We start from the raw sequence: 25,088 nt of genomic DNA, 5'->3' as shown, positions 1-25,088 counted from the left end.
GGTAGGCTACTCTGTAAAAAATGATATGATCAATAAGTCATAACAACATATGTTTTTTTACATTACTTTAACTCATCAAAATAAGCCATTCTTTTTTTCAAAGTCAGTTTAATATAATTTAAGTTAAAATGGCTTATACAGCCAAGTTGATAGCACTTAAAAATTAAAGGCAGCGACTGAACTTAAAGTTGTTGTTGTTTTTTACAGTGTATAGATGGTTTCTGTACCCAAACATTACAATTTTACCATTTGAATCTCACATTCTTTCATTAGTTCTTAACATTTTCAACACATCAATGGACGATTAAATTCACCAAGAAAAAACCCCCCGCTGAATTCCTCTGACATCTATTTTACCATCTATTTGTATGCACTTTTGTGTTTTTAGACACAGCAGAGTGAACAGGACTTTTATTTTGGTCTGGCGATATGACATCATAAAGCTGCGCCGCGCTCCTGCGACTGTTATGATTCGGTTGAAGAAAGGTTTGTGTTTTTACGCATTTAAAGTGCTTGATGCGACACAAACCGTTATGTCTGTTTTATAGTTTTTACAATAACTGTAAAATGAATGAGCTGTAATTGAATGTAACACTGCAGTGCTTTGTCTTTGTATTTTTGTTAGTAAAGCGCGTCCACACAGATTAATTTGCGTCTGATTTCGCTCCATATATCGTGAATCAGTTTATCGTAAACACGAACTCCGTCTCTGACAAGTAATAATGGGAGAAATTGATGTTTTTAAAAAACAAAACCCCGAGACAGTTGAACCGATTCCTTCTCCAAATGATTCACTGATTCGAAGCGCTCGATTCACTGACGATGCTGCTGATCAAAACAGAGAACACATGCGTGAATAATGATAACATTTACAAACGTTATTTATGAATTAATTTGTAACACAAATTTGAGTTGTTTTTTGGCTAATTGACTGACTCTCATCAGTGTGCTGACTACTGAACTATCTGATTGAGACACACCTTTTGTTTCTGTTATTTATTCTCATCTTAAACATGACACATTGTTCAAACACACAGGAAAACTCCTGGTTCATCTGAGATCTCGTGACACACTATTATAAAGATGGCGTTTATTAAAGAGGAGAGTGAAGAAATAAAGATTGAAGAAGTGTTCAGTGTGAAACATGAAGAAACTGAAGAACAAACAGGTTAGTTTCAGTCGCTCATTCTGCTTTCACATAAGACATGTTTGCAATGTGCTACTGATCCATGCACAGCATTAAATATATACATTCATTATAAACTGCATTAAAGGTATTTTGAGGTATTATAGCATCGCTTGTGCTTTAAAAAGGGGAGGAGACTGAAATTTACTGAAAGTTACTATGGTAACTGACTCTGAGTATAAGTTACTCCTCTTTCAGAAACAGGCTTGACTTACCCTGCTTTCTCGGGGTTGAGATACCACCCTTTCTGAAATGGAAAACCCAGAGTTTCCCTCATTTCAGGGTTAGCATACTCAGTTTTCACTTAACCTCCTTTCTGAAACAGGCCCCTGCTGTACAAGATTTTTTCATTCAGTCTTATGTTGTGACTGTGTGAACAAATGTTTCTGAACTTGTCAAACACACTGGATCATCTTCCACCTCAACAGCAGTGCTCGCAGAACTTGTAGTGCTTTTGTTCGCCACAATGACAAAAGCAACAGCTTTTCTCCAGCTAGAATAAGCATAGAGCAGCGGTGTCAAACTCATTGTAGGTTGAGGGCCAGATTGGAAAAAAATAACCATGTGCGGGCCGAATTAATAATAAAAAAACCTTAGTGCTCTGATAGTTGCATTAATATTAACCATATAAACAACAAATTAATTTGTAAGAAAACTAGTACACTGCTCCTTAAAACTGCATTTGTTTTTACAGCAAAAAGACTATTAGATTTTTTAAATAATGCTTTTTTAAATATTTTTTTATTAATGATGCACCTATTTTGATTTTTTATGGCCAATTACAATTTTTTAGAAGCAAATTGGCTGATTCTGATACTGGTTGCAGATTTTTTTAAAGCAAATTTATTTGTTGTTTATTTGTTAAAAAAAATATGTGTAGCTTTTTGATATTAGAGGCAAACACTGCATTTTTATCACAGTCCCAACAAAGATGTTATGAACATGAGCATGATCAGTTGTTTTTCATCTAAATTATTGTATAATTTCTGGATTAACAGCAAAAACAGCATGATCTGACTTTAGCGTTGTGACATTATGCTACATAACAAAACACAATCAGCAGACGGACTGAATGAAAATGCAGAATTACTCTCTGACAGTAGGTGGCGCTTATGGAACAGCAGTGATATAGCGTTTCTATGGTTACCACTGTACACAATAAATGGGCTACTACCCTATTCATACGGAGATAAGAGGAAAAGCCATCAAAACTTTTCTGAAGACAGTTCCCTTCAGAGATACATTCATATCAACCCCGATTTATTAGTCTATATATATTATTCTTCCTATATTTCACGAACCATGAGCTTGTGCATGGTGCAGTGTTTTCTCTGCTGGCGCGCCTGTTCTCCTCTTTGTGTCCGTAACCAGTGTGTGCCTGTGTTAACAGACATAAATATTTCCACACAAATTAAATTTTGGTAAATTATTACAAAGCACTTTGTTTGCAAAGCCGGAAAAAAGATTGATCCAAAATATACCAAAAAAAAAAAAAAAACATTTGGATTTGCATCTCTATTTTTTACATTTTTTTTTTTAAAAATTATAGTTCAAATCATCCCACGGGCCGGATTAGACACCTTTTGTGAACCATATGTTTGACACCCTTGGCATGGAGAGTCCAACTGTGAGTTTAAATTACAGTAGGCTAAAAGTTGACAATTTCATTCACTGATACGAGCAGTTCTGTAAACACACTGAATACTTACATTTCAAGCATTGAAGAACTGAGTACTCGTCATGCAGGTACAATGGGAGAATGCAAAAGGCTACAGTGCGTTACATGTTGAAATCATCTACACCCTTGAAAGGGTTAGTTCACCCAAAAATGAAAATTCAATCAGCCTCATTTCACTACTATTGATGCTCATGGCTTTGCGAACCTACATCGGTATCCAAACACGGCTTTCTGTCTACAGATCGACCGATATGGGTTTTTCTATAGCCGATGCCGATATTTAGAGTTCAGGGTCAGCCGATGGCCGATATGTGCTGCCGATTTTTAGGGCCGATATCTTGAAGTTTTCCCCTTCATTTGCATGCTAAAATGTCACACTAATAATTAGTGGATGCACAACATTTCTAAACTTAACATCATTTATTGAACACTGACTTGAACCATCTCTCGAACCTTAATTTTGTGTACTGCACTGTATTAAAATAACCAAATCAATAAACTGACCAAGTATTAAATATATAAAACAGGTAGGCTAATATAAACAAAATCTGTCAATCATTTACATAAAAGTTTTAGAGCATTTATCAAGCAGAATTTTTCAAGTTTGTTGGAACATAAATGTAAACTTAAATATACATTTAAATAAAATGAATACAACTTTAGAAAAATCAATTAAAAACGTTTTCATGTTGCACAGCCTTGTATGCAAGGACAGTGCTAAACTCTTAGTGATTTCTGACATTCTTGACGGTTAACGTTAGACAGGTTTAATGAGGATAATAACTGTGCGACATATATAGTCATTGGTCGGAACATATCACTTCATTAGTCTGATGTCCATTTTTATTACACAGTTGATGGAAACACATGCAGATGCACATATTCTTGAGCTGAATTTTCATTAATGCAAAGTTGGATGGAAACCCGGCTGTTGTCTGCATCAAACCATGCTTCCGAACAAATGTCATACACTTCTGCGCAGTGGAGTAGCGCAAATCCGTGCGGCCCCCCGCAAGCCTAAAGTTTCAACCAAGAAGGGGAGCCAATGGATATCACACAAGAAGCAACGTGCAAACTTTGAGGAAGAGTTATGCCGGTAAAAGCTTAACTTCGGTCAGTATTCAAAGTAAAAGTGACGGAGCTGCCTGACGCTGCAGTAATGGAACATTTTCCCTCAGAGACGAATTTCAACATAATATGCTGATAACGGTATATAACTGTCTTAATTTATTCCATTATTTATCTTGTGGCCCGTACATATAGTGAAACAAATGAGAAGAATAGTATTTCGTGTTAAACAGCTTGTTTTAAAATTTTTAAAACATTTTCAAAGAGGAGCTGATAGCCTATAATATTATTATCCTCACAGCACGTCATTTATGCGGTGATGCGCTGTGAAAAATAACACAGGGCTGCCCGCGGACGTGCCTGGCTTTAATTCGGCGCTACTAAACGCATATATTGACCGATGCCGATATATTAAAAAAAGACAAATATCGGCCCGATATATCGACCGACCGATAATCGGTCGACCTCTATTGCTGTCATTTGTATATAGATGGAGATTACAGTCGAGCTGCTATTAGCTCGATTAGCTGCTACTGCTATTTCAAAAATCGCGGTCACAAGTTTCATGTTGGTCGGGAAAGACATTTAAATGCCCCTATGATGGCCTCATGCTCAATAACAATGGTGGGCTCAAAAGCCTGCTTCACTGAGTAGCCTAGACCAGGGGTAGGCAAGTTTCGTCCTAGAGGGCCTCTGTCCTGCAAAGTTTAGCTCCAACCTTAATCAAACACCTGAACAAGCTAATCAAGCTCTTCAGGAGTACTAAAGCTATAGAGGGTGTGCACTGACATCACTTTCCCACCGGAATGCGCTCCCTCTGCTGGACTGAGCGGCAGAAGAGCTGCTGCATGACTGTATTTAATAGGGGAAACTGCGAAAAGCTGAGTTAAACAAATGAATACACTAAAAGTTGGGCTTCAAAGTGTTCCTTATGACATTTCAAAGAAACCTAATCCAAGGATATTGACATGCAGCCATGATTCGTGTTTCCTGATATTTATATGTGCTTGATTTCAACACCGGAGAAATACATAAAGCAAATCTACCTGTGAACAATATAACTACAATATAGGTAGGTTTAAATCTGAGTGATCACTTATAACAATGTTATATATATCATCCGTTCCTAAAACTTGTATAGGTTTTGTCAGTGTTTATTTAAAAGCACCCAATTATGCAGAAGTAAATATAAGACGGTAAATATTTAATTGATAAGTTCACAAAATAACTGCAAATCCACATTCCTCTGGTGTACAGTTGTTTTTGTGAATTGAAGCGATCCATTTGCTACTGCTTTCTGCAGCTTGTAGCAGTCTATAAAAATATACCTCAGATATCTTGTTAAATCTATTTGTACAGTCAATCGCAAAGCTCTTTTCTTTTTTTGTGGCATTCACAGTGAAACCCAACGCTGCCCCTCAGTCTTTGTGCCATTCAGTGGGTGTAACCGCAGTCATAATGGTCGACGGTGACGTCACATTCACACCCTCTATAGGAAGGCGAGTTGCTAAACTCTGCAGGACAGCAGCTCTTTAGGACCAAACTTGCCCACCTCTGGCCTAGACCAAGGGCAAAGAAATAATGCATTATATTGGCCAAAACATGGTTAACAGGTTTTATTCAATTAAGTAAATTCACATTATTACAATTATATACCTGAAGCAAGTGCGGCCTCTTCCTTTACACTATATTGATGATGGTCTGACAAGATGTGGTGCTCCACATAATCCTTGCGAAATACAAGAGCCCCGATCTCTATAAAAGTTCACTTTAAGAGGCCTTTCTTTACTGGAGGTCCGTGTTGCCTGCAGATTCGACAAAACTTTTACACTATACAGTAGCTTTTATTATAAATTTGCAATATAGATTTAATAAAATAAATAAAATATAATAATGGAAATAAAAGTGACATTTGTACCATCCTGGATGAAGGACAGCCAGTTCTTAAAATGAGGAATTTTCAGCCAGTCGGGGTTTCATCCAGAGCTGCGATGCTTAGAATCTGAGAATTATGCATTGATATTATAGGATTAAATATTAGAGTTCTCCTTGCTTTGCCAAACACTGCCCCTCTCTCTGTGAATGGGACACTCTGAACCATATTCTGCTTGATCACCTGCAGCTTCCACACTGATGGCCACTGCGGCTTCATCTCCCTCAGCACTCTCACTGCTCAGGCCAGCATCATCTCTGACCAACTGAACTGAAAACAAGCCTGAATCATAGTTCTGTCTCTGCATTTTGTTTCCTTGTTGACTGCTGTTGTAATTTCATGTTAAATTATGACACAATACTAATTAAGGCTTCTGCATTTATTAACTGCTATTTCACTCTAAATGCTAACTTTGACTGTTTTACCTGTGGTGCTGTTTTCCCTTCCTCATTTTCTTGAAGTATCTCTGGATGCTCATATCTGCTGCCGAGTAAATGGAAAAAAAAAAATAGTATGCTAACCTAGCTAAAATTAACTAGTCTTTGTCTTTCTAACTGTCATAGACCCGAAATAGTATAGTTCCCGCTTTCATATAGGCTAATTCAAAGCTACGAGCTCCGGACATGACATGCAGAAAAAAAACCCCATTGTGGCCAGTTAATAATTTGGTTCCTCGTTTTATTAATTCGTTCACTCCTTTGAATAAAAAGTTCCCTCGTTTTGATTTAACTGAAACGAGGGAACAAATTAGTAATAATGAACTGGGGTCATTATTTCCCTCATGTCTTTGTGCTCTTTACACAGCTACTACCAAAGTCAGAACAGTTATGTGAGAAAGAGTTGCATTACCTGGTTTTATGAAATATATCCACCACATCTCTGTGGCTGCGTTTTCACTGGCACAAATGATCAGATATTTAGCTCGCATCTGACAGATCAGGATTTGTTGCACGTCTAAGCACAAAAATCCACACAAGATCCGATTTTTTCACATACGATCTGAGCCACTTCCAAATGTGGTTTTAAATCAGATGCATATCCAAATCCCATTGGAAATCCAAGCCATCACAAGGTGTGGGTGACACATTTGCTTACTAAAAGGTAGCTTTTATGTTGTATTATGAAGCAGACGTGTCTGTATTCACTCATACTAAAATTGGCAAGCTTATTATTAAGATGGGAACTTTGTCCATCTATTTTTTCCTAGAAAGAAATTGCACACACATTCAGCAGCTGAATTTCAACCTCTGCCCAGTTCATTTAAAAGAGTCTGTCGTGGGTTTTTTGTTTTTTTGTTTTTTGTTTTTGTTTTTTTTAAATAAACCAAAAGCTTCACTGGCTAGGCTTCTCTCTTTCTCGTGCGTGTGCTCTCTCCCTCGCACACTCTCTTGTTATCATTATATTCAAATTCATTCAAATAAATGGAATCTTACCTGCTACTTTATTTCACTTTAGAATTGTAGATCTAATGACTGTAGATAAAATAACAAACGCAAATTAGCTTTTTTTTCCAGTCTATATCCGTTCAGTCAGATTTTGCGCTGCAAAACATCCACTAACAGCTGTTAACTTATCCATTCTGGCAGGTAATCATGGTCACCCAATGTGAAATATGTAAATAATTTTAATAGCATGGCCACTCCAAACCCAAGGGTCTAACATGTCTATAGTAAAGCTCTCAGTCACAATCATTATGGGTGGGAATTAATGTGTAAACGGATATCTGATACCAGTCACGTCTACAGTGAATGTAAACAGACTGGCCAAAAAATTTGTATGGTCAAAAGATTGGATCTGTGCATTAAGACTTGCAGTTAAAACACAGCCTGTGGGTCTCTGCACAGCATGTGAGATTGAGTTTGTTTAGTCAACCTCCTATCGACAACCCAGAATTTAACTCGTATGCATGTTGAATACATAGTCAATGGATCTCCGATTTCAAGTGTCACCATAGAAATGGATGTTAAGCAGCAGCACACCATACTTCTTTTTTCTTCTTTTGTTTAGTTAGTGTTGGTGCATATCACCACCTATTGATCTATTGTGCATACAGAATTTATATTATACAGAAAATGCCCAGCAGCAAAAAAGACAACCTTTTAAGATCAATGATGTGTGTGATGAGGAAATTTTAGATGTGTGATGTGTGACAAAATGAACATTGGTTTGTCATAACAATGCTTTATAATTATAAATTACATACGTTTATTATATTATAATAGGCCTATATTTTGTTGTCATGCCCACTTAAACCTCATCTAAAGGTATTTTGGGAAATTTGTAACTTTGAAACTGTAAGTTGATGTTATCAGTTTACTTATCCATAAACTTATCTGGGTATGTTGCATGATCTACTTTCTGGAATACCTCCCTGAAGGGCCACTGTCCTGGAGAGTTAAGCTCCATCTCTAATCACACCTGATTCTTTGAAAATTACTTGCAGGTATGTTTGGTTAGTGATGGAACTGAACTCTGTAGGACAGTTGCCCTCCAGGCCTGACAGTGCCCTTTCCTAGTTGTTGTTGAAAAATCTAACAGCACCATAAGAGATGTAACCCTGATCATATGCCAAAAGCAGATCATTTGCAACTTCAGTAACACTGTTTCTGTGATATGATGAGTGTTTTGAAAAAGGGGTTTGATAACTGCCAGCTTGACAGTATTTGGGACAAGTCCTAAAGAAAGCCAAGAGTTAGCCATGCTGAGAAGAGGTTGTGATGCTAGCTAAATGTGTGTAGGATCTAGCATAGACATTGTTTTTTTTGATGCTTTACATGTGTAAAAGTTTTGATGTCTGTTGTTTTGTGCCATTAAACTGTTTTTTTTTTTGTCTTTTTCACCTTAGATCTGAAGGCACTGAAAGAAGAGAGTCAAGAATTGAATGAAACTGAAGAAAAAGACCAGAATGATTTCAAAACTGAAGAAAAACCTTTCATTAGCTCACAGACTGAAAAGACTTTATCAAGAAAAAAAGCTCAAAAGACTAAAGGTCATTTCACATGCCAACATTGTGGAAAGACTTTCAATCAAAATAGAAACCTTAAAGTCCATGTGAGAATTCACACTGGAGAAAAGCCATTCACCTGCCAACAGTGTGGAAAGAGTTTCACTCAAAAACCAAGTCTTAAAGCCCACATGAGAGTCCACACTGGAGAGAACCTGTTCATCTGCCAACAATGTGGAAAAAGGTTCAATCGAAAAGGAAACCTGACAGTCCACTTGAGAATTCATACTGGAGCGAGTCCATTTATCTGCCAACAGTGTGGAAGAAGTTTTACTCAAAAAGGAAGCCTTAAACTCCACATGAGAATTCACACTGGAGAAAACCCTTTCACCTGCCAACAATGTGGGAAAGGTTTCATTCGAAAAGCAAACCTTAAAAGCCACATGAGAATTCACACTGGAGAGAAGCCTTTTACATGCCCTCAATGTGGAAAGAGTTTTAAACATAAAGCAACCCTTAATGCTCACATGAGGATTCACACTGGAGAGAAGCCGTTCGTATGTGATCAGTGTGGAAAGAGTTTCAGATTTAATGTAACTCTTAATCACCACATGAGGATTCACTCAAGAGAGAACTGTTTTATATGTCATCAGTGTGGAAGGAGTTTCACAGACAGGAAACATCTTAAAAATCATGTAAAAATTCACTTTGGAGAGAAGCCTCACATGTGCGTTCACTGTGGAAAGACTTGCAAAAACAAAGCAAACCTTGAGGTTCACATGAGAGTTCACACTGGAGAGAAGCCTTTCACCTGCCCTCAGTGTGGGAAGAGTTTCGCTCTCAAAGGAAACCTTATTGTTCACATTAGGCTTCACACTGGAGAGAAGCCTTACAAGTGTCTTCAGTGTGAAAAGAGTTTCACATATCATAGAGACCTGAAATGTCATTCGCAAACTCATTCTGGAAAGAAATTACGAGGTTCTGAGTGTGGAAAGAAGCTTATGAATGAGAGAAATTTCAAACCCTCTATAAGGCGGCGATTTAATTGTGATAGGTGTAATAAAAAGTTTCTTTTGTCATCACACTTACAGATACACATGAAAATTCACACAAATGTCAACCCGTATTTTTGTTGTTTTTGTAGAAAGAGTTTTAAATGGCTTAGCAGTTTAAAATGGCACCAAAAAATCTGTGTGAAATCAAAGCTACATTCATACAACAGGTGAATGTGGATCCAATTTGATTTTGCCTTTTTTTTTTTTTTTTGGCTAAGGTTTACCTTTTTAAATGTGTGTAACGCCATGCCAGCAGAGGGAGCCCTCTCCCAAGTACTGACTGTGTGCCGCTCCCTCTGCTTCACTGTTCACATCCTGTTTGTCAGACATTTAAGCATGGCTAGGCCATCACTTCACTGCGAAGTATTGCCAGTTTACCTGCCATACCGAGCGTTCCTTTCATTGATTGTTTGCCATTCTGTTACGACCATTGCCTGTTTGTTCTGTTTCTGCCTTTTGGATTGCCCTTCTGTTTTGTTGTTTGGATTGGACTGCCTTATTGTGTTTGAACCTCTGCCTGCCTCACGTTTATGTCTCTGCCTGTCGATTCGGCTTTGTTTGCTGTGGATTGCAATAAAACACTCCACATGGATTCTAACGCCGCCTCAGCGTCCTTACATAATACTTCGCCACTGATGAATCCAGCAGATGTTTCCAATCTACAGGCCGCATTCGCTTATCAAGGCGATGTGCTCAAGGAGTTTAGAGACCAACTAGCTAAAGCTCAAGCGGCTAACGACTACCTCAACATCTACGATCACTACCACCGCCTATGCTCAGGAAGGTAAGCTTTGCTTTACCGGATAAATTCAATGGCTCAGCGGATCAGTGTAAAGGTTTTCTCCGGCAAGTCGACATCTACTTCATGCATCAAGGATGTGACTTTGATTCGGATGAAAAGAAATATGCATTTCTCATGTCCTTACTAACTGGTAAAGCGATTGAGTGGGCCGCGGCAGTCTGGGAATCTGATCTGTATATCTTATACGTATTTTGTGAAACAACTCAGAGATGTGTTAGAGTATCCAGCAGGTGGCAAGGATGTTTCTACTCGTCTCATTCAGCTAACCCAGGGCCGCAGAACAGCCGCAGATTACGCCATCGAATTCAGAACGCTCGCTGCACAAAGTGGCTGGAATGACGTTTCTCTCAAGGTCATGTTCCAACGCAGTCTGAATATTCAACTACAGACTGAGCTGGCGTGTAAGGGTGAGGATCTCTCTTTCTCTGACTATGTTACATTGGCGATCAAGATTGACAATCTCATGCGTAGCAACCATGCACACGTCAAGCCATTGTATCTGGGAAACATGCCCACCCAGCCAGTTTCCAGCCCTGTCCAATCCAACGATCACGCCAACCCTGAACCCATGCAACTAGGGGTCACCAGACTATCGGGTGAGGAGAGATCACGATGGCTCATCAATAATCTGTGCTTCTACTGTGGGGAAGCAGGTCATCGCAACTCATCGCAACTCATCGTGCCCGTTCAAAGCCTGGAGGAGCACTATTGAATACAACCGGCTGAGTGTTGATAACCTCTTGCTCCCTAACACCAAATCACTCACTATAACAGTACAGATCTCTACTGATAGTGACTCCTTTGAATTTACAGCGCTGATTGACTCTGGTTCAGCTCTCAATCTGATTCATCAAGACCTCATCACAACATTCAACATTCCCACGCAATCCTGCAATCCTCCACTCAAGGTCAATGCCGTCAACAATAGGCCCATCGGAAAAGGTATCCCTCAGCAAACTCTGCCCATACAGCTCCAAGTCGGACTGTTCCATCAGGAAAAGATCACGTTCTACGTCATTGATTCTCCACGTCATGAAATCATCCTTGGATACCCCTGGTTATCTGTTCACGACCCAGTCATCTCCTGGCTCCATGGTGAGATCACGCAATGGTCACCGTTTTGTTTCTCTCACTGTCTAACCCACAGCATCCTGAAACCATGTTTAACCACTAGCATTGAAAGTCCTGAGTGTAAACCCGTAGCCATCCCGTCATGCTACCAGGACCTTCATGAGGTCTTCAGTAAGGCCAAGGCAACACTGCTACCACCTCATCGTCCTTGGGATTGTGCGATCGACCTCCTGCCCAACGCCATGCCACCTAAGAGTAAGATTTATCCCCTGTCACGTCCTGAGAGTCAAGCCATGGAGGAGTACATCGAAGAGGCCCTTAGTTCTGGTTTCTTTCGCCCATCTACCTCTCCAGCAGCTGCAGGTTTCTTCTTCGTAGAAAAGAAAGATGGAGGACTTCGGCCATGCATTGATTAAAGAGGTTTGAACCAAGTTACAGTTAAGTTCTGTTACCCACTACCATTAGTTCCTGCAGCACTCGAACAGCTACGTGAAGCCAGGATTTACACCAAGCTAGATCTCAGAAGTGCATATAACCTCATCAGGATTAAAGAGGGTGACGAGTGGAAAACTGCCTTCCTGACCACTAGGGGGCACTATAAATACTGGGTTATGCCATATGGCCTGTCCAATGCACCTGCCGTCTTCCAATCCTTCATCAATGAGATTTTCAAAGACATCATGAACAAGTACGTAGTCGCTTACATTGACGACATCCTGGTATACTCCAAGTCTGAAGAGGAGCACAAGAGTCACGTCAGGACCGTACTCACCAGGCTACTGAAACACCAACTCTATGTCAAGGCTTAGAAATGTGAATTTCATGTTCAGCGAACTTCATTCTTAGGGTACAACGTCAGTTATCAAGGTGTGGAAATGGATAACTCAAAGATTACGGCGGTAACCGAATGGCCTCAACCCAACACAGTTAAAGAACTTCAGCGGTTCCTGGGCTTCGCCAACTTCTACCGAAGATTCATCCGTAACTACAGCATGACAGCCGCACCATTGACATCCCTGCTAAAAGGCAAACCATCGCAATTGAAATTGACTGACCAAGCCACTCAAGCCTTCACCAACCTTAAGAACAGCTTCACAACCGCACCCATCCTGAAACACCCAGACCCAAACCTCCCGTTTATTGTGGAAGTGGACGCTTCAGACTGAGGCATAGGAGCAGTCCTATCTCAGCGCCATGGACAACCAGGCAAGCTGTTCCCATGTGCTTACTTCTCCAGGAAGCTCACGGATGCAGAGCGCAACTACGATTTCGGGAACAAGGAACTCCTAGCCATGAAAGCAGCTATAGAGGAATGGAGACATTGGCTGGAAGGATCCATTCACCCCTTCCAGATCATTACAGATCATTAGAACCTTGAGTACATCAAGAGCGCAAAGAGACTCAATCCACGCCAAGCACAATGGTCATTGTTCTTCACAAGATTCCAATTCACGGTCACTTATCGCCCAGGCAGCAAGAACAGCAAAGCTGATGCACTATCCAGGAGACACGATCACCCACAAACTGAGTTTCAACCAGAGTCCATCCTGCCATCATCCATCATGATTGCTCCGGTCACATGGGATTTAATGGAAGAGATTCAACGAGAACAACAAAATGAACCTACACCACCAGGTTGTCCACCCAGTAAGCACTATGTTCCTGCAATCCTCCGAGTCCAAGTCTTGCAGTGGGTCCACACCTCGCTCTGCTCTGGCCATCCCGGTATTTCTCGAACTCTTCATCTGACGCAAAACTCGTTTTGGTGGCCATGCATGGTCAAGGACGTGGCCAATTATGTCAAGTCTTGCTCTGTCTGCGCTCAGTCTAAAACACTCAAGGAACTACCATCTGGGTTGTTACAGCCCCTGCCTATCCCTCAAAGGCCTTGGTCGCACCTCTCGATTGACTTCGTCACTGACCTTCCTCTATCGAATGTTCACAACCATCCTTGTCATTATTGATCGGTTCTCCAAAGCCTGCCAACTAATCCCTCTGAAAGGTCTTCCCACAGCCATGGAAACCACCCAAGCTATGTTTCATCATGTCTTCCGAACATATGGTATACCTGAAGACATCGTGTCTGACAGAGGAACCCAATTCACGTCTCAAGTATGGAAGGCTTTCTGCAAACAACTGGACATTAACGTGAGTCTGACTTCAGGCTATCATCCACAATCGAACGGTCAGGTCGAGAGGTTGAATCAGGAGATTGGCAGGTATCTCAGGTCATACTGTGGTCGTGAACAGCATCACTGGTCCGAGTTTCTACCATGGGTAGAGTACGCACAGAATTCATTGAGACATTCATCCACTGGACTTTCCAATTCCATTCCAATGCGTGTTAGGATATCAACCTCCCATGTTCCTGTGGTCAGGTGAACCATCCCTGGTACCTGCAGTCGATGACTGGATTCAACATAGCGAGAGGGTGTGGGAGAGTGCTTATGTGTGCCTGCAACGAGCGGTCAGGAACCAAGAAATCCAGGCCAACCGACGACGCCGCCCACATCCTCCCTACCAACCTGGACAAAGGGTCTGGCTCTTGACGCGGGGGGGGGATTCTGTAACGGCACACCAGCAGAGGGAGCCCTCTCCCGAGTACTGACTGTGTGCCGCTTCCTCTGCTTCACTGTTCACATCCTGTTTGTCAGACATTTAAGCATGGCTAGGCCATCACTTCACTGCGAAGTATTGCCAGTTTACCTGCCTTACCGAGTGTTTCTTTCATTGATTGTTTGCCATTCTGTTACGACCATTGCCTGTTTGTTCTGTTTCTGCCTTTTGGATTGCCCTTCTGTTTTGTTGTTTGGATTGGACTGCCTTATTGTGTTTGAACCTCTGCCTGCCTCACGTTAATGTCTCTGCCTGTCGATTCGGCTTTGTTTGCTGTGGATTGCAATAAAACACTGCACATGGATTCTAACGCCGCCTCAGCGTCCTTACAATGTGTCTCATCTCAGATACTTGTCTGAACAATTGACATTCCTACAAGACTCCACCATATTCATCACAAGTGATTTGGCCATGTTCAATTATTTTAGTTATTAACTATTTAGTAATTAACTTATTTTTCATGTACTTATGAATGTATGTGGCCATACTCCAGTATAGACTAACTCAGATGGGCAATTCTATGGTCAAACCCTTGTAGAGCCCATACCTCAAGCCCATATCATGCCTACCCCCTCAATGAAATGTTAGCTCAGAAAGACACTTCCAGAGTTTGGGGTGTTAAAGGGTTAGTTCACCTGAAAATTAAATTTCTGTCATTAATTACTCATCCTCATGTCGTTCGTCACTGGTTAGACCTTCGTTCATCGTTGGAACACAAATTAAGAGTGTGTGAAATTTCTGAGTCCATTCCAGTGTGAATCTCTAAGTCCGGTTCAGTGTGTAAAATCTAAGTATTCTCATTGCTTCATAATATTAAGGTTGAATCACTGTAGTCACGTCGACTATTTTAATAATGTCTTAACTACTTTTTTAGACCTTGAAAGTTGTAATTACATTGCTTTCTCTTGGGGATCAGAAACCTCTTGGATTTCATCAGAAATACCTTAATTTGTGTTCCAAAGATGAACAAATGTCTTGCAGGTTTGGAACAACATAAGAATGAGTAATTAAAGGATAGTTCACCCAAAAATGAAAATTTGATGTTTATCTGTTTACCCCCAGCGCATCCAAGATATAGGAGACTTTGTTTCTTCAGTAGAACACAAATGATGATTTTTGCGGTCTGTCAGTCTTATAATATATGTAAGTGGGAACTTAGATAAGTGGGAACATAGATAAATCCAAATTAAACTCTGACAACGGAAGTGATTTCTCACATTTATTGAAGTATAAGCATAAGAGATCACTTCCATTGTCAGATTGTGTTAAGACCTTGCTAACCGAATGCCGAACGCAGTTGGACATAGTGGCGTTTTAGAGGTAAAAATGTTTTAAATACTGTTCGGTTTCTCGCACAAACTGATCGTTTCGTGTCTTAGGACATCAATGTTTTGTCACGAGCCGCAGGGTTTTATTTGGATTTGTCTAAGCATGTTTTTTTTATTCTCATAGATGGAGTTCCCATTGACATGCATTATAAGACTGACAGACCTCAACGGTTGGAGTTAAAAATCATCATTTGTGTTCTACTGAAGAAACAAAGTCACCTACATCTTGGATGCGCTGGGGATAAGGAGATAAACATCAAATTTTCATTTTTGGGTGAACTATCCCTTTAATGACCCTTTAAATTGGAAAAGGATCTACTATGGAGTTACTTTTTTTCCCAGTCAAACCTACTGTGTTTGAGAGCAATCAAATTATTTTGAAATAATGAAAATAAAAGTCTTCTGAAGGTTGTTTTTAAGTACAGAAATAAGTAAATGAAATTTGAAAATGTGTTTTTCTCTGCAGTTCCCACAATTCACACGTAAATTTTCTCTATATCTTTGTGGGTCTAAAACATTTGCTTGTGATTTCAAATGTAAGTGAAGCTGGGTGGTATCTACCCACCAGAATGAAAGACTTGTTTCTTTTGGTCTCTCTCATTTGGTTGTACTTTGTTTTCCTACCACCAGTTAGAAGAGAGCAACATGTCGTTTGCTGGGTAAAATAGCTCATTTAATAAATTCAGTGAGAAGTGCATGAAGCTGCATAACGTGTAACTATCCATATATTTAATTCAAAATATGCGTTTGCTAGTGTTCGTCAAATCAAAGGCTTTGTTCTTTCTTTTTATATTGTATGTTCAGATACTCTATATTCTAGGGGCCTTTTGAAAATGATCAAAAATACTGGCGCTGGCTGGGAAAGGGTTCGTTAAACAAAACTTTAATTTCAGAGACAACAAATTAAAAAAAAAATTATAATTTGTCTCATGAAGCAAGTTAAACAAACTCTTGAGTTGCAGATGTAGTTGACAAATCCAAACAAATCAAAACATAGATGGAGTAGATCAGGTCCATCAACACCTCTAAGCTTCACAGACCTATACCTCTTCCTGGGTCGATATTTCATTCGGCACCTTTAGGTAATTTTGATTTTTACACTGTTTAATGTTGTATAATTGCATTATATTAGCTGTGCATAAGCAGTGGTTCTATCGCTTGTTACTGCTGCTTCTTCGTCTGTGTTTTAATCTGGAGATGCTGTACTCTTTCAGAAGATGTGTAATAGCGGCCCCTACCGTATAATGGTAAAAATCCCCTTCTCCCAGACACATTTACTGCTGGTAATGAAAATTAGCCTCCTTGTCAGCGCGCCCTCCTCTCACACTGGAGACCTGGGTTCAAGGCCTGCACAGAGCGGGGCGAGTAGAACCCGTGGGGTAACATTGGTGTTGTGACCTGAATTTGGAAAGGAAGACCGGTGCTGCAGATACAAACATGCTCATTGTTTTGAATATCATTCATGTTGACGACTTTCTATATTCCACTGGGCTCATGTTAAGCCGAGTTCAGACTGCACAATTTTAGCCCCGATTTTGGCTCGCCAACAGGTTTTGAGAAATTGCCGACAAATGCCCGAAATCACAGGCAAATTGGTGCTCGTTCACGCGAGTGACAATCACGCAGTGTGAATGAGCAAAGACGCGATCTGAGAGAATCGCGATTCAAAATCCTGCTGTGTGAAAAGTGTTCTGACTGAAAACTACATCAGTGATGACCGACAGCCAATGAGAGAGCAAGATACAGAGCAGTGGGGAGTTCGGGCAGGAGTTACAGACCACAATATCAGCAACCATGGCTTTGTACACATAAACATTACGGCTGCGTCCGAAATCGCATACTTCCCTACTATATAGTATGTGAAAAACAGTATGCGAGGGGAGTAGTATGTCCGAATTCATAGTATTCAAAAAACAGTAGGCGAGAAGTACCCAGATGACCTACTGCTTCTGCCCAAATTCTGTAGTAGGCATACGATGGACGCTCCGCTATCCTGTGATGCCACAGGAGAGGATTCTTCATATTCGAAAATGGCAGAAAGCGATGATATGGAGCTCTTTTCAAGTCATTCAGCACCTCGGGGAAAAACAGTTTATTGTGGTTAAACATAACATTAACTTGTTTAACATAATGTAAGTAAACGGCTGACTTATTGAAAGTTTAAACAATGTAAATCGATGAGAAGATTTTGAGAGTCGGCTGTAAAAAAGATGTTTTATTACTGACAGCACATCAAGCTAACGAACAGGTCGAGATAACATTACATCAGCTTGTTAACACTGTTTTATTTAACAGAGACGTTCGTTGTTAAGCAGTTTAATGAGATTAGAAAATTTAACCGACAACAACATCCAGGAGTAGTTTGTAGGGCTCAGTTTGTAAATAGTTTTTTGTAGAATATGAATATACTATTTATTATTATCATTGTATTTATTTATGTATTGTATATAATATTTAGGCTATGTTGTGTATTTCTCTCTCCCTCTCTGTCTATCTACACATTTATTTATTTATATATATATGTATTCAAGTTTGTTTATTGATTCATGTCTTTTCTCTTGTGTATTTTTATATGTATTCATTTTGAATAATAAATTACTTAATTTCATTGCTCCAAATCAGCCTCTGTCGTGATGTCTTTTTATTCTGTGGTAAATTTGCTAGCTAAATAGATGATTATACTTTGACATATTTAACAAGCTGTTGACCGATGCCTCCTTTGAGCTGTTGATTGAATCGACGTTAAAACACAGATGAAAGCAGTAAGCATTAATAAAAACATTGCCGATGAAAGCGAAGTATAGCAGGCTCTTTAAATTTTTGCGCTGTTGTGATGACGCATGACACGTGACAACATTGACATGGCGGATGTAGTACGTCCGAATTCCTTTCATACTACCCATATTCATACTATGTAGAACGTCCTTTTTTAACGGTCGGGAAGTACGTTCAAATTCAAATGTAGTACCTACTCATGTAGTATGCGATTTCGGACGCAGCCTACAATTCTATCAAACAGAACCAAAGCACAAACATTTGCCTGACCATCCTCAACAGCAGCACATTGAAAAGTTATGTATTTACCTTCAATCCATTGTGCAGTTTGAACACAGCAGTGACTGAATGCTGGCCAAGATAGTCATGCAGTGTGAAAAGAACAGTGACCCGACTACTTTGAAAATCAAGCATTTGCCTAGGAACCCTTAGGTACCTGATGCTCTCTGTTTTGCTATTATTCTTGCGCTTCGACTCGTTCACTAAACTGAACAGCCATTCAGTATTTTATCTCTCGTCCGATGCAAATTATACTTGCTGAATCGGCCCCCCAAAAAAACAAGGGCGTCTGACAAGAGCTAGCTGTGCAAAACATACCGGGAAAACTTAGTCAGCCATCGGGCAAAGTTGGACCATTTTTAAGTGATGGCCTTGGTGTGTCTCGGGTTACAGGGACACTCCCCTCACTCCCCTGGTCTCAAGAGGTGCACTAGCGACTGATGCTAGAGGCTGCAGTCTTTAGCCTCCTTGTTAGCCCACTTGAGTGGGGCAAGTTGGACCAAAGGGCTTACATACATATACATATATATATATATATATATATATATATATATATATATATATTCCCCAGTGTGGTAGATGCTGTAGAACACAGCTGAAGTTCTCTCCAGTTATCTCTCACAGAGTATTGCCCCTCTGCTGTTGGACAGCTGTACCTGTGGCTGAATGGAGTGGAGGTGTGTGGCATTACAAACTACACAAACAAAGGGAAAAACTCCAAGATTAGCTCAGTATGCGGTTAGCATGGTGGATGAAAGAGGAAAATCTGTCTGTTAGGAGCAGCTATTCTGATATTCTTGATCAGAAGGTCAGATCTATAAAGTCAAGGATGCCTCATGTTGGATACAGTCTGGTAAAAAGGAGATGTCTTTGCAAAAAATTATTCAAGCCTACTTAGATGTGATACATTTAAATTGTGTTTATGTCTAATTAGGAGTGATACATATTTAATATGTCTAATGTAAAATGTATAAATAGTGTCATCTACAAGATTTATGTCAATTTGATTCAAGTTAATTTGATTTTGGCGAGTGCCATTTGCATGTGTAAGACAAGCTGAGATAACGCTCACAGAGTGTGGTCGCCATTTTCTCATGCTGGCTCTGCAAGGATTGTTACGACATAATCATTATTGGTAGGTATTTGATTTTATTTTTTTTCTAGTTAAGAATTGACCTCAATGTCAAAATGTTCATATCATAATTTTGAGTGAAATATATATATAGAAAAAATATATTAAAACATTACAAAACAGACAATTGATGGTACAATAACACATAAACATTTTAAATTAATTTAAAATTAATTTAATTACTTAAATTGTAAAGCATGCCATATTAAGTGAATATAGAGTTGGGTATATATATGTAATGGGGTAGAAGGTGTATGACTACAAAGTATTACTGCTTTACTACATTCATCAGTCCACCAAGGTACTGCCTTCTTTCGGCTACTTATTTTACCTTTACCAATTACTAGTGGTGGACAGTAATGAAGTATTTTTACATTTCTTCGTACATTTTTCAAGTATCTGTACTTTACTCAAGTATTTTAATTTTCAGCAACTTTTACTTTAACTTCACTACATTCCAAACCATAAGATCGTACTTTTTACTTCTCTACATTTCATAAAACATATCGTTAATCCTTATTTTAAAATGAAGAAATCATCACATGCTCAGAGACGCAAAAGTGGTGTCCGATTCGTGCACGAACTTATTATTTTCAATCATGTTAATCAGTCCACAAACACATTGACAATTCATTAGCGAATTGGACAAATCACTGATTCAGTGATCCGGCTCTGCAGTGAATGAATTTCACTGTCTGACTGAAAATTAGGCAAGAACTGGGTGATCCTCTGAGTGTGCGTGCGACTGATGGTGAAAAGTAAGTCAGCCTACTATTGTTGAATTTTAGGATGAATTATTGTAACTGAAAATCATATTTATGTCAGTTGTTTTTAAACTAAATCTGCTGTAAAGGGCGATCTATTTAAGCTCACTGAAATGCTTTAATGCAACACGTTCACACCAGTACCTACAGATGGCAATCTTGATTAAATCGGATCAAGTCACATTTTAAAACTAGCTTGGTGCTTCAAATAACGGTTGTATCAATTACATTGTTACGCCACTAGGAGGAGACAAGTGACTGTTAAAATGTATTTGACATTGAATGATTCATTCAAAAGATTTGTTCAAAAACATTGATTCATCCAGTAATGAAACAAGTAAAGTAGTCATGAGTGAGTCATTAAATCATTCATTCAATTAAATTAAATATTTTTAAATAGACTGCAGCAATTAAAATTTTGTCCTCTAGTAAATAATTATATGTTATTTTGTTTAGTTGTCTATTCAGAATCATGGGAAAATCATGATTTATATTTTAAACAAACAAAAAAATTTTGATTCTCATTTTATCCAGAATCATGCAACTCCAACACAAATTAAAATAACACATGTATGTTCATCTTAAAATCTTTTAAATGTTATGTATTTAGCCATTATGTTTTGTTTTGTTTTTATATTGTTTGTGAACACACATTACATATTATGTATCTGCATCCACTAATCTTCTATCCATACTGACTAGTGTTGGCTATTTGACAATTCAGTCATTCATAATTATTTTGAGCAATAGGATTATATAAAATATATAATATAAAATTAAATCATATAAGTGGCCTATGAAAATTACAAAATAAACTTTCATCAATCAGTACTTTTTTACTTAAGCACATTAAAAATCAAGTACTTTTGTACTTTCACTCAAGTAAAATTGAAAAGAACTAAATACTTTTACTTTAGTAATATTTTATGATACATATCTGTACTTTTACTCAAGTACTTGATTTGTTTACTTCGTCCACCACTGCCAATTACTTCATCTGCTGCTTTACAAAGACTATTACTTATTATATTGTTTAGTTCTTCAACCTCCTCTACAGATTCTTCTATTTCTCTCATCAAATCTCACTAAGCTCCTTAAATTTATCCCATTCATCTGACTTCAATTTCCATCTAGGCTTTCTTTCCTCTACATTCACATCCAAATCAATTCCTATTTTGCAGGTAATTGGAAAATGGTCACTACCTATTAATTTTTGATTTTATACAGATGTAGTTCCCACTTTCCGTCATGTGAATGGTCACATGACAGGCCAACCATTCAATTATTAAAGACATACACACACTTAAAATAGTAAGAGGAATAAAATGGACTAAAAACATGTAAACCCATTAAAATTCATTGACACATTTTTGTGCTGGTATTGATGTTTATTTTGATTGTCCTGATGGAAGATCCAACCAAGGCCCATTATAAGATTCCTAGAAGAATCAGTCAGGTTTTGATTTTTATACTCATAACAAATTTTTGGGGTGCCAATAATTGTGGCCAACATTTTTTGGAGAAAAACATTTATTTCATAATGTGATCCCCCCCCTCCCCTCCTTCAATTCTTTTCCTTCAATGAAAGGTTCGATTTTTGCTAATTTTATGAATTAAAGATGGATATTTATTGTTATTGTCACAGTTCCATTATTTTTTTAGAAGAAGAAACAAACACACTACCTGTCTGAGGTGCCAGTTAGGAGGGATAGGTCCAAATGTATATGAAGAGATATGACTGCACACTCAACTTGCAAATAGTTTATTTACCAACGTTTTGGCAAAAATTGAAATAATACATGTATAGTACAATAAACTATAAACTATTGGTAAATAAACTATTTGTAAGTTGAGTGTGCAGTCATATCTCTTCATATACACTGTCACAGTTCCAGTCATTTCCGGACTACATTTCCCATAATCCTCCCTGGCTATCACCTGCACTCACTCCACCAATCACTAATCACCACACCCAGCTGCCATGCATTACCTGGACTATTTAAGCCACTCACATCCTCACACTCATTGTGAGGTCTTGATTAGCCATGGTTGTCAATTCTGAGCGTTATTCCTGTTTTCCTATTCTGTTGTTGACTTGGCCTGTTTATCTGGACTCTGATTCCTGCTGCCTGCCTCGACCCTTGCCTGTTTACTGTTTATCCCTGCCTGCCACCTGCCTAGAGTTTAGGTGCCTGTTTACTGGATTGTGTATTCTGTACTGCCATCTTTCCCAGTAAACTGCAAATGGATCTATACACTTCTGACTCGTTACAGAAGACCTCGCCAACACAAGGATCCAGTGGCTTTTCTGAAGAACACTGGCCCGGTATAAACATTGCACAATTGCTATTATGGCTCAAGCAGGGCACACGATAGTTTGAGGAATATATTACAGAATATCTGGATATTGCTTATTGGTCAGATCTGCCAGACTGTGTGCTCATAGACTTTTTCTGTGAGGGCATCAATCAGCCACTTAAAACAAAACTGATTCGTGAGGGACCCCGTTCCTCCCTTAGTCATTTTCTGGAATTTACATTATTGACTGTTGGCTCTCCATTTACTGTGGTTGTCGTGGAGGAATGCGACACTTCATCTATTCATGTAATGGCTGCCGCGCCAGAGGACACTCACAACCTTAGTGGAAAAAAAGTACATTTCTATAATGTACTTAAAGTGCTCTATTTTCGTGCACTAATTTTGTACTTAATATACTAAAAAATCTTCTTTAGTACCTCTTCATATAATCTTAAGAACATCTAAGTGTACTCAACTGTGCCTTTTTTGAGGGACCATGAAATATGAACTAAGATGTGCTTTTAATATACTATCTCTGTATTTAAAAAATATATTTAGATACTACTTATAGTACATTTGAACCCATAGTGTACTACAAGTGGTAACTAAATATATTTTTTAAATACAGAGATAGTATATTAAAAGCACATTTTAGTTCATATTTGATGGTGTCTCTACTTTTTTTTTCACCTGGGAAGATGGCAGCTACCACAACACCACGTCACATCTCTGCTGATCCTCCAGAGCCACGCCACATCTCCGCTGATCGCCCAGAATCATGTCACGTCTCTGGACCTGTTTGTGAGCGGAGAGGATTGTTGTATGGATTGTCCAGTGTGTGTGTATATATATCTATATATATATATATATCTCAACATCTTTCTCTCAAACCATCGCCTGCGCCTCTCCTTCAGCCGCTGCCATCTTTTCAGGTCTGGCCTCACCAGGGACTCGAGCACAGCAGTCCTTCTCTCTGCATGCGCTTCAAAGGCATCCAGAAATTGTGAGGGTTGTGATCGTCTCCGCCTGCTGCTGAGGGTTGTGTTGTGCATTGCAGATTCCAGGCTGTGCATCCATCACAACACCTGCTGGCTGGTCTTGAGAAATAGTGGGCCTTTTGGAGGATATGTCTTCCAAACCCAGAGGAGTGGATTGAATGGTGCCAGGTGGTGCAGTACCAATCCCTGATGAGCCAAATAACTCGTCCACTCGGGGTGGAAAAAAGGGCATGTGAAAAGAACAGTGAAAAATGACCAATATTTCAGTCTTATAAGACATGACAATGTTATTTTTAGATACTTGAATATAATAAGGTCTTAAACTTACTGTATAGTAAGTAGGAATAGTGTCATTTTATGTGTTATTTCTGTAAAATGTAAAGAGAAATATTTTAACACCACAAAAAGAAAAAAAGAAAGTAATTCAACCACAGCACTGACATTTATATTTTTTACAGTCTTTGATGCAATACCTTGTGACTCATGCCTGTCTGACTGGATGGAGGGGGGTGACGTTTGAATGGTTTCTGAAGGGTTTCCACATACTGCACCAGATTGGAGAGTGGCAGATGGTGGGTCCTTGACAGTGGGGGTAAGTGGTACAGGGGGCCTAGTGATGGTAACGGGGCACTGGCTGGCTGAGGGTGGAACAGGGGGCCTAGTGATGGTAACGGGGCACTGGCTGGCTGAGGGTGGAACAGGGGGCCTAGTCAAGTCAAGTCAAGTCACCTTTATTTATACAGCGCTTTTTACAATGCAGATTGTGTCAAAGCAGCTTTACATTGATAACTGGTAAATAATTTTGGCTGCACAGCAGCTCTTAAAGAATAGTGTCAATGCAGGCAGATCAAAGCACTGTTGAATAAATGTCAAGAATACTGTTGAATATCAATGTTCCCGGTTCCGGCTGACCTAATTTATGCAGCATAATAATCCTTTAACAGATTTGGAAATATAAATTGATAATGTGTTATGTGTATGCCAGGTTAAAGAGATGTGTTTTTAGTCTAGATTTAAACTGACAGAGTGTGTCTGCATCCCGAACAATGCTAGGAAGATTGTTCCAGAGTTTAGGTGCCAAATAGAAGGATCTACCGCCTGCAGTTGATTTTGATATTCTAGGTATTATCAGCTGGTCTGAATTCTGAGATCGCAATAAAC

The 25,088-nt window shown here is 39.1% G+C and overlaps 2 protein-coding genes across 2 annotated transcripts in view; both read left to right on the top strand.

Annotated features, from left to right (window-relative positions):
* The first annotated feature begins 393 nt into the window (after window positions 1–393).
* On the top strand, window positions 394–14,663 carry LOC125254256 (gastrula zinc finger protein XlCGF57.1-like). Its single transcript, XM_048168805.1, has 3 exons — window positions 394–486; window positions 1,038–1,168; window positions 8,711–14,663. The coding sequence occupies exons 2-3, from the start codon at window positions 1,084–1,086 to the stop codon at window positions 10,033–10,035; spliced, it is 1,410 nt and encodes a 469-aa protein (XP_048024762.1). The 5' UTR covers window positions 394–486; window positions 1,038–1,083; the 3' UTR covers window positions 10,036–14,663.
* Window positions 433–25,088, top strand: part of LOC125254258 (gastrula zinc finger protein XlCGF26.1-like) — a 53,457-nt gene continuing 28,801 nt past the window's right edge. The window contains exon 1 of the mRNA XM_048168807.1: window positions 433–486. The gene's annotated coding sequence lies outside the window, so the exon portion shown is untranslated. The remainder of the gene's footprint in view (window positions 487–25,088) is intronic.

This window comes from Megalobrama amblycephala, linkage group LG19 (genome assembly GCF_018812025.1).
Source record: "Megalobrama amblycephala isolate DHTTF-2021 linkage group LG19, ASM1881202v1, whole genome shotgun sequence".
In the NCBI taxonomy this organism is placed as follows: Eukaryota; Metazoa; Chordata; class Actinopteri; order Cypriniformes; family Xenocyprididae; genus Megalobrama; species Megalobrama amblycephala.
Note: the sequence above shows the minus strand (reverse complement) of the source record. Positions and strands in the feature narration are given on the sequence as shown.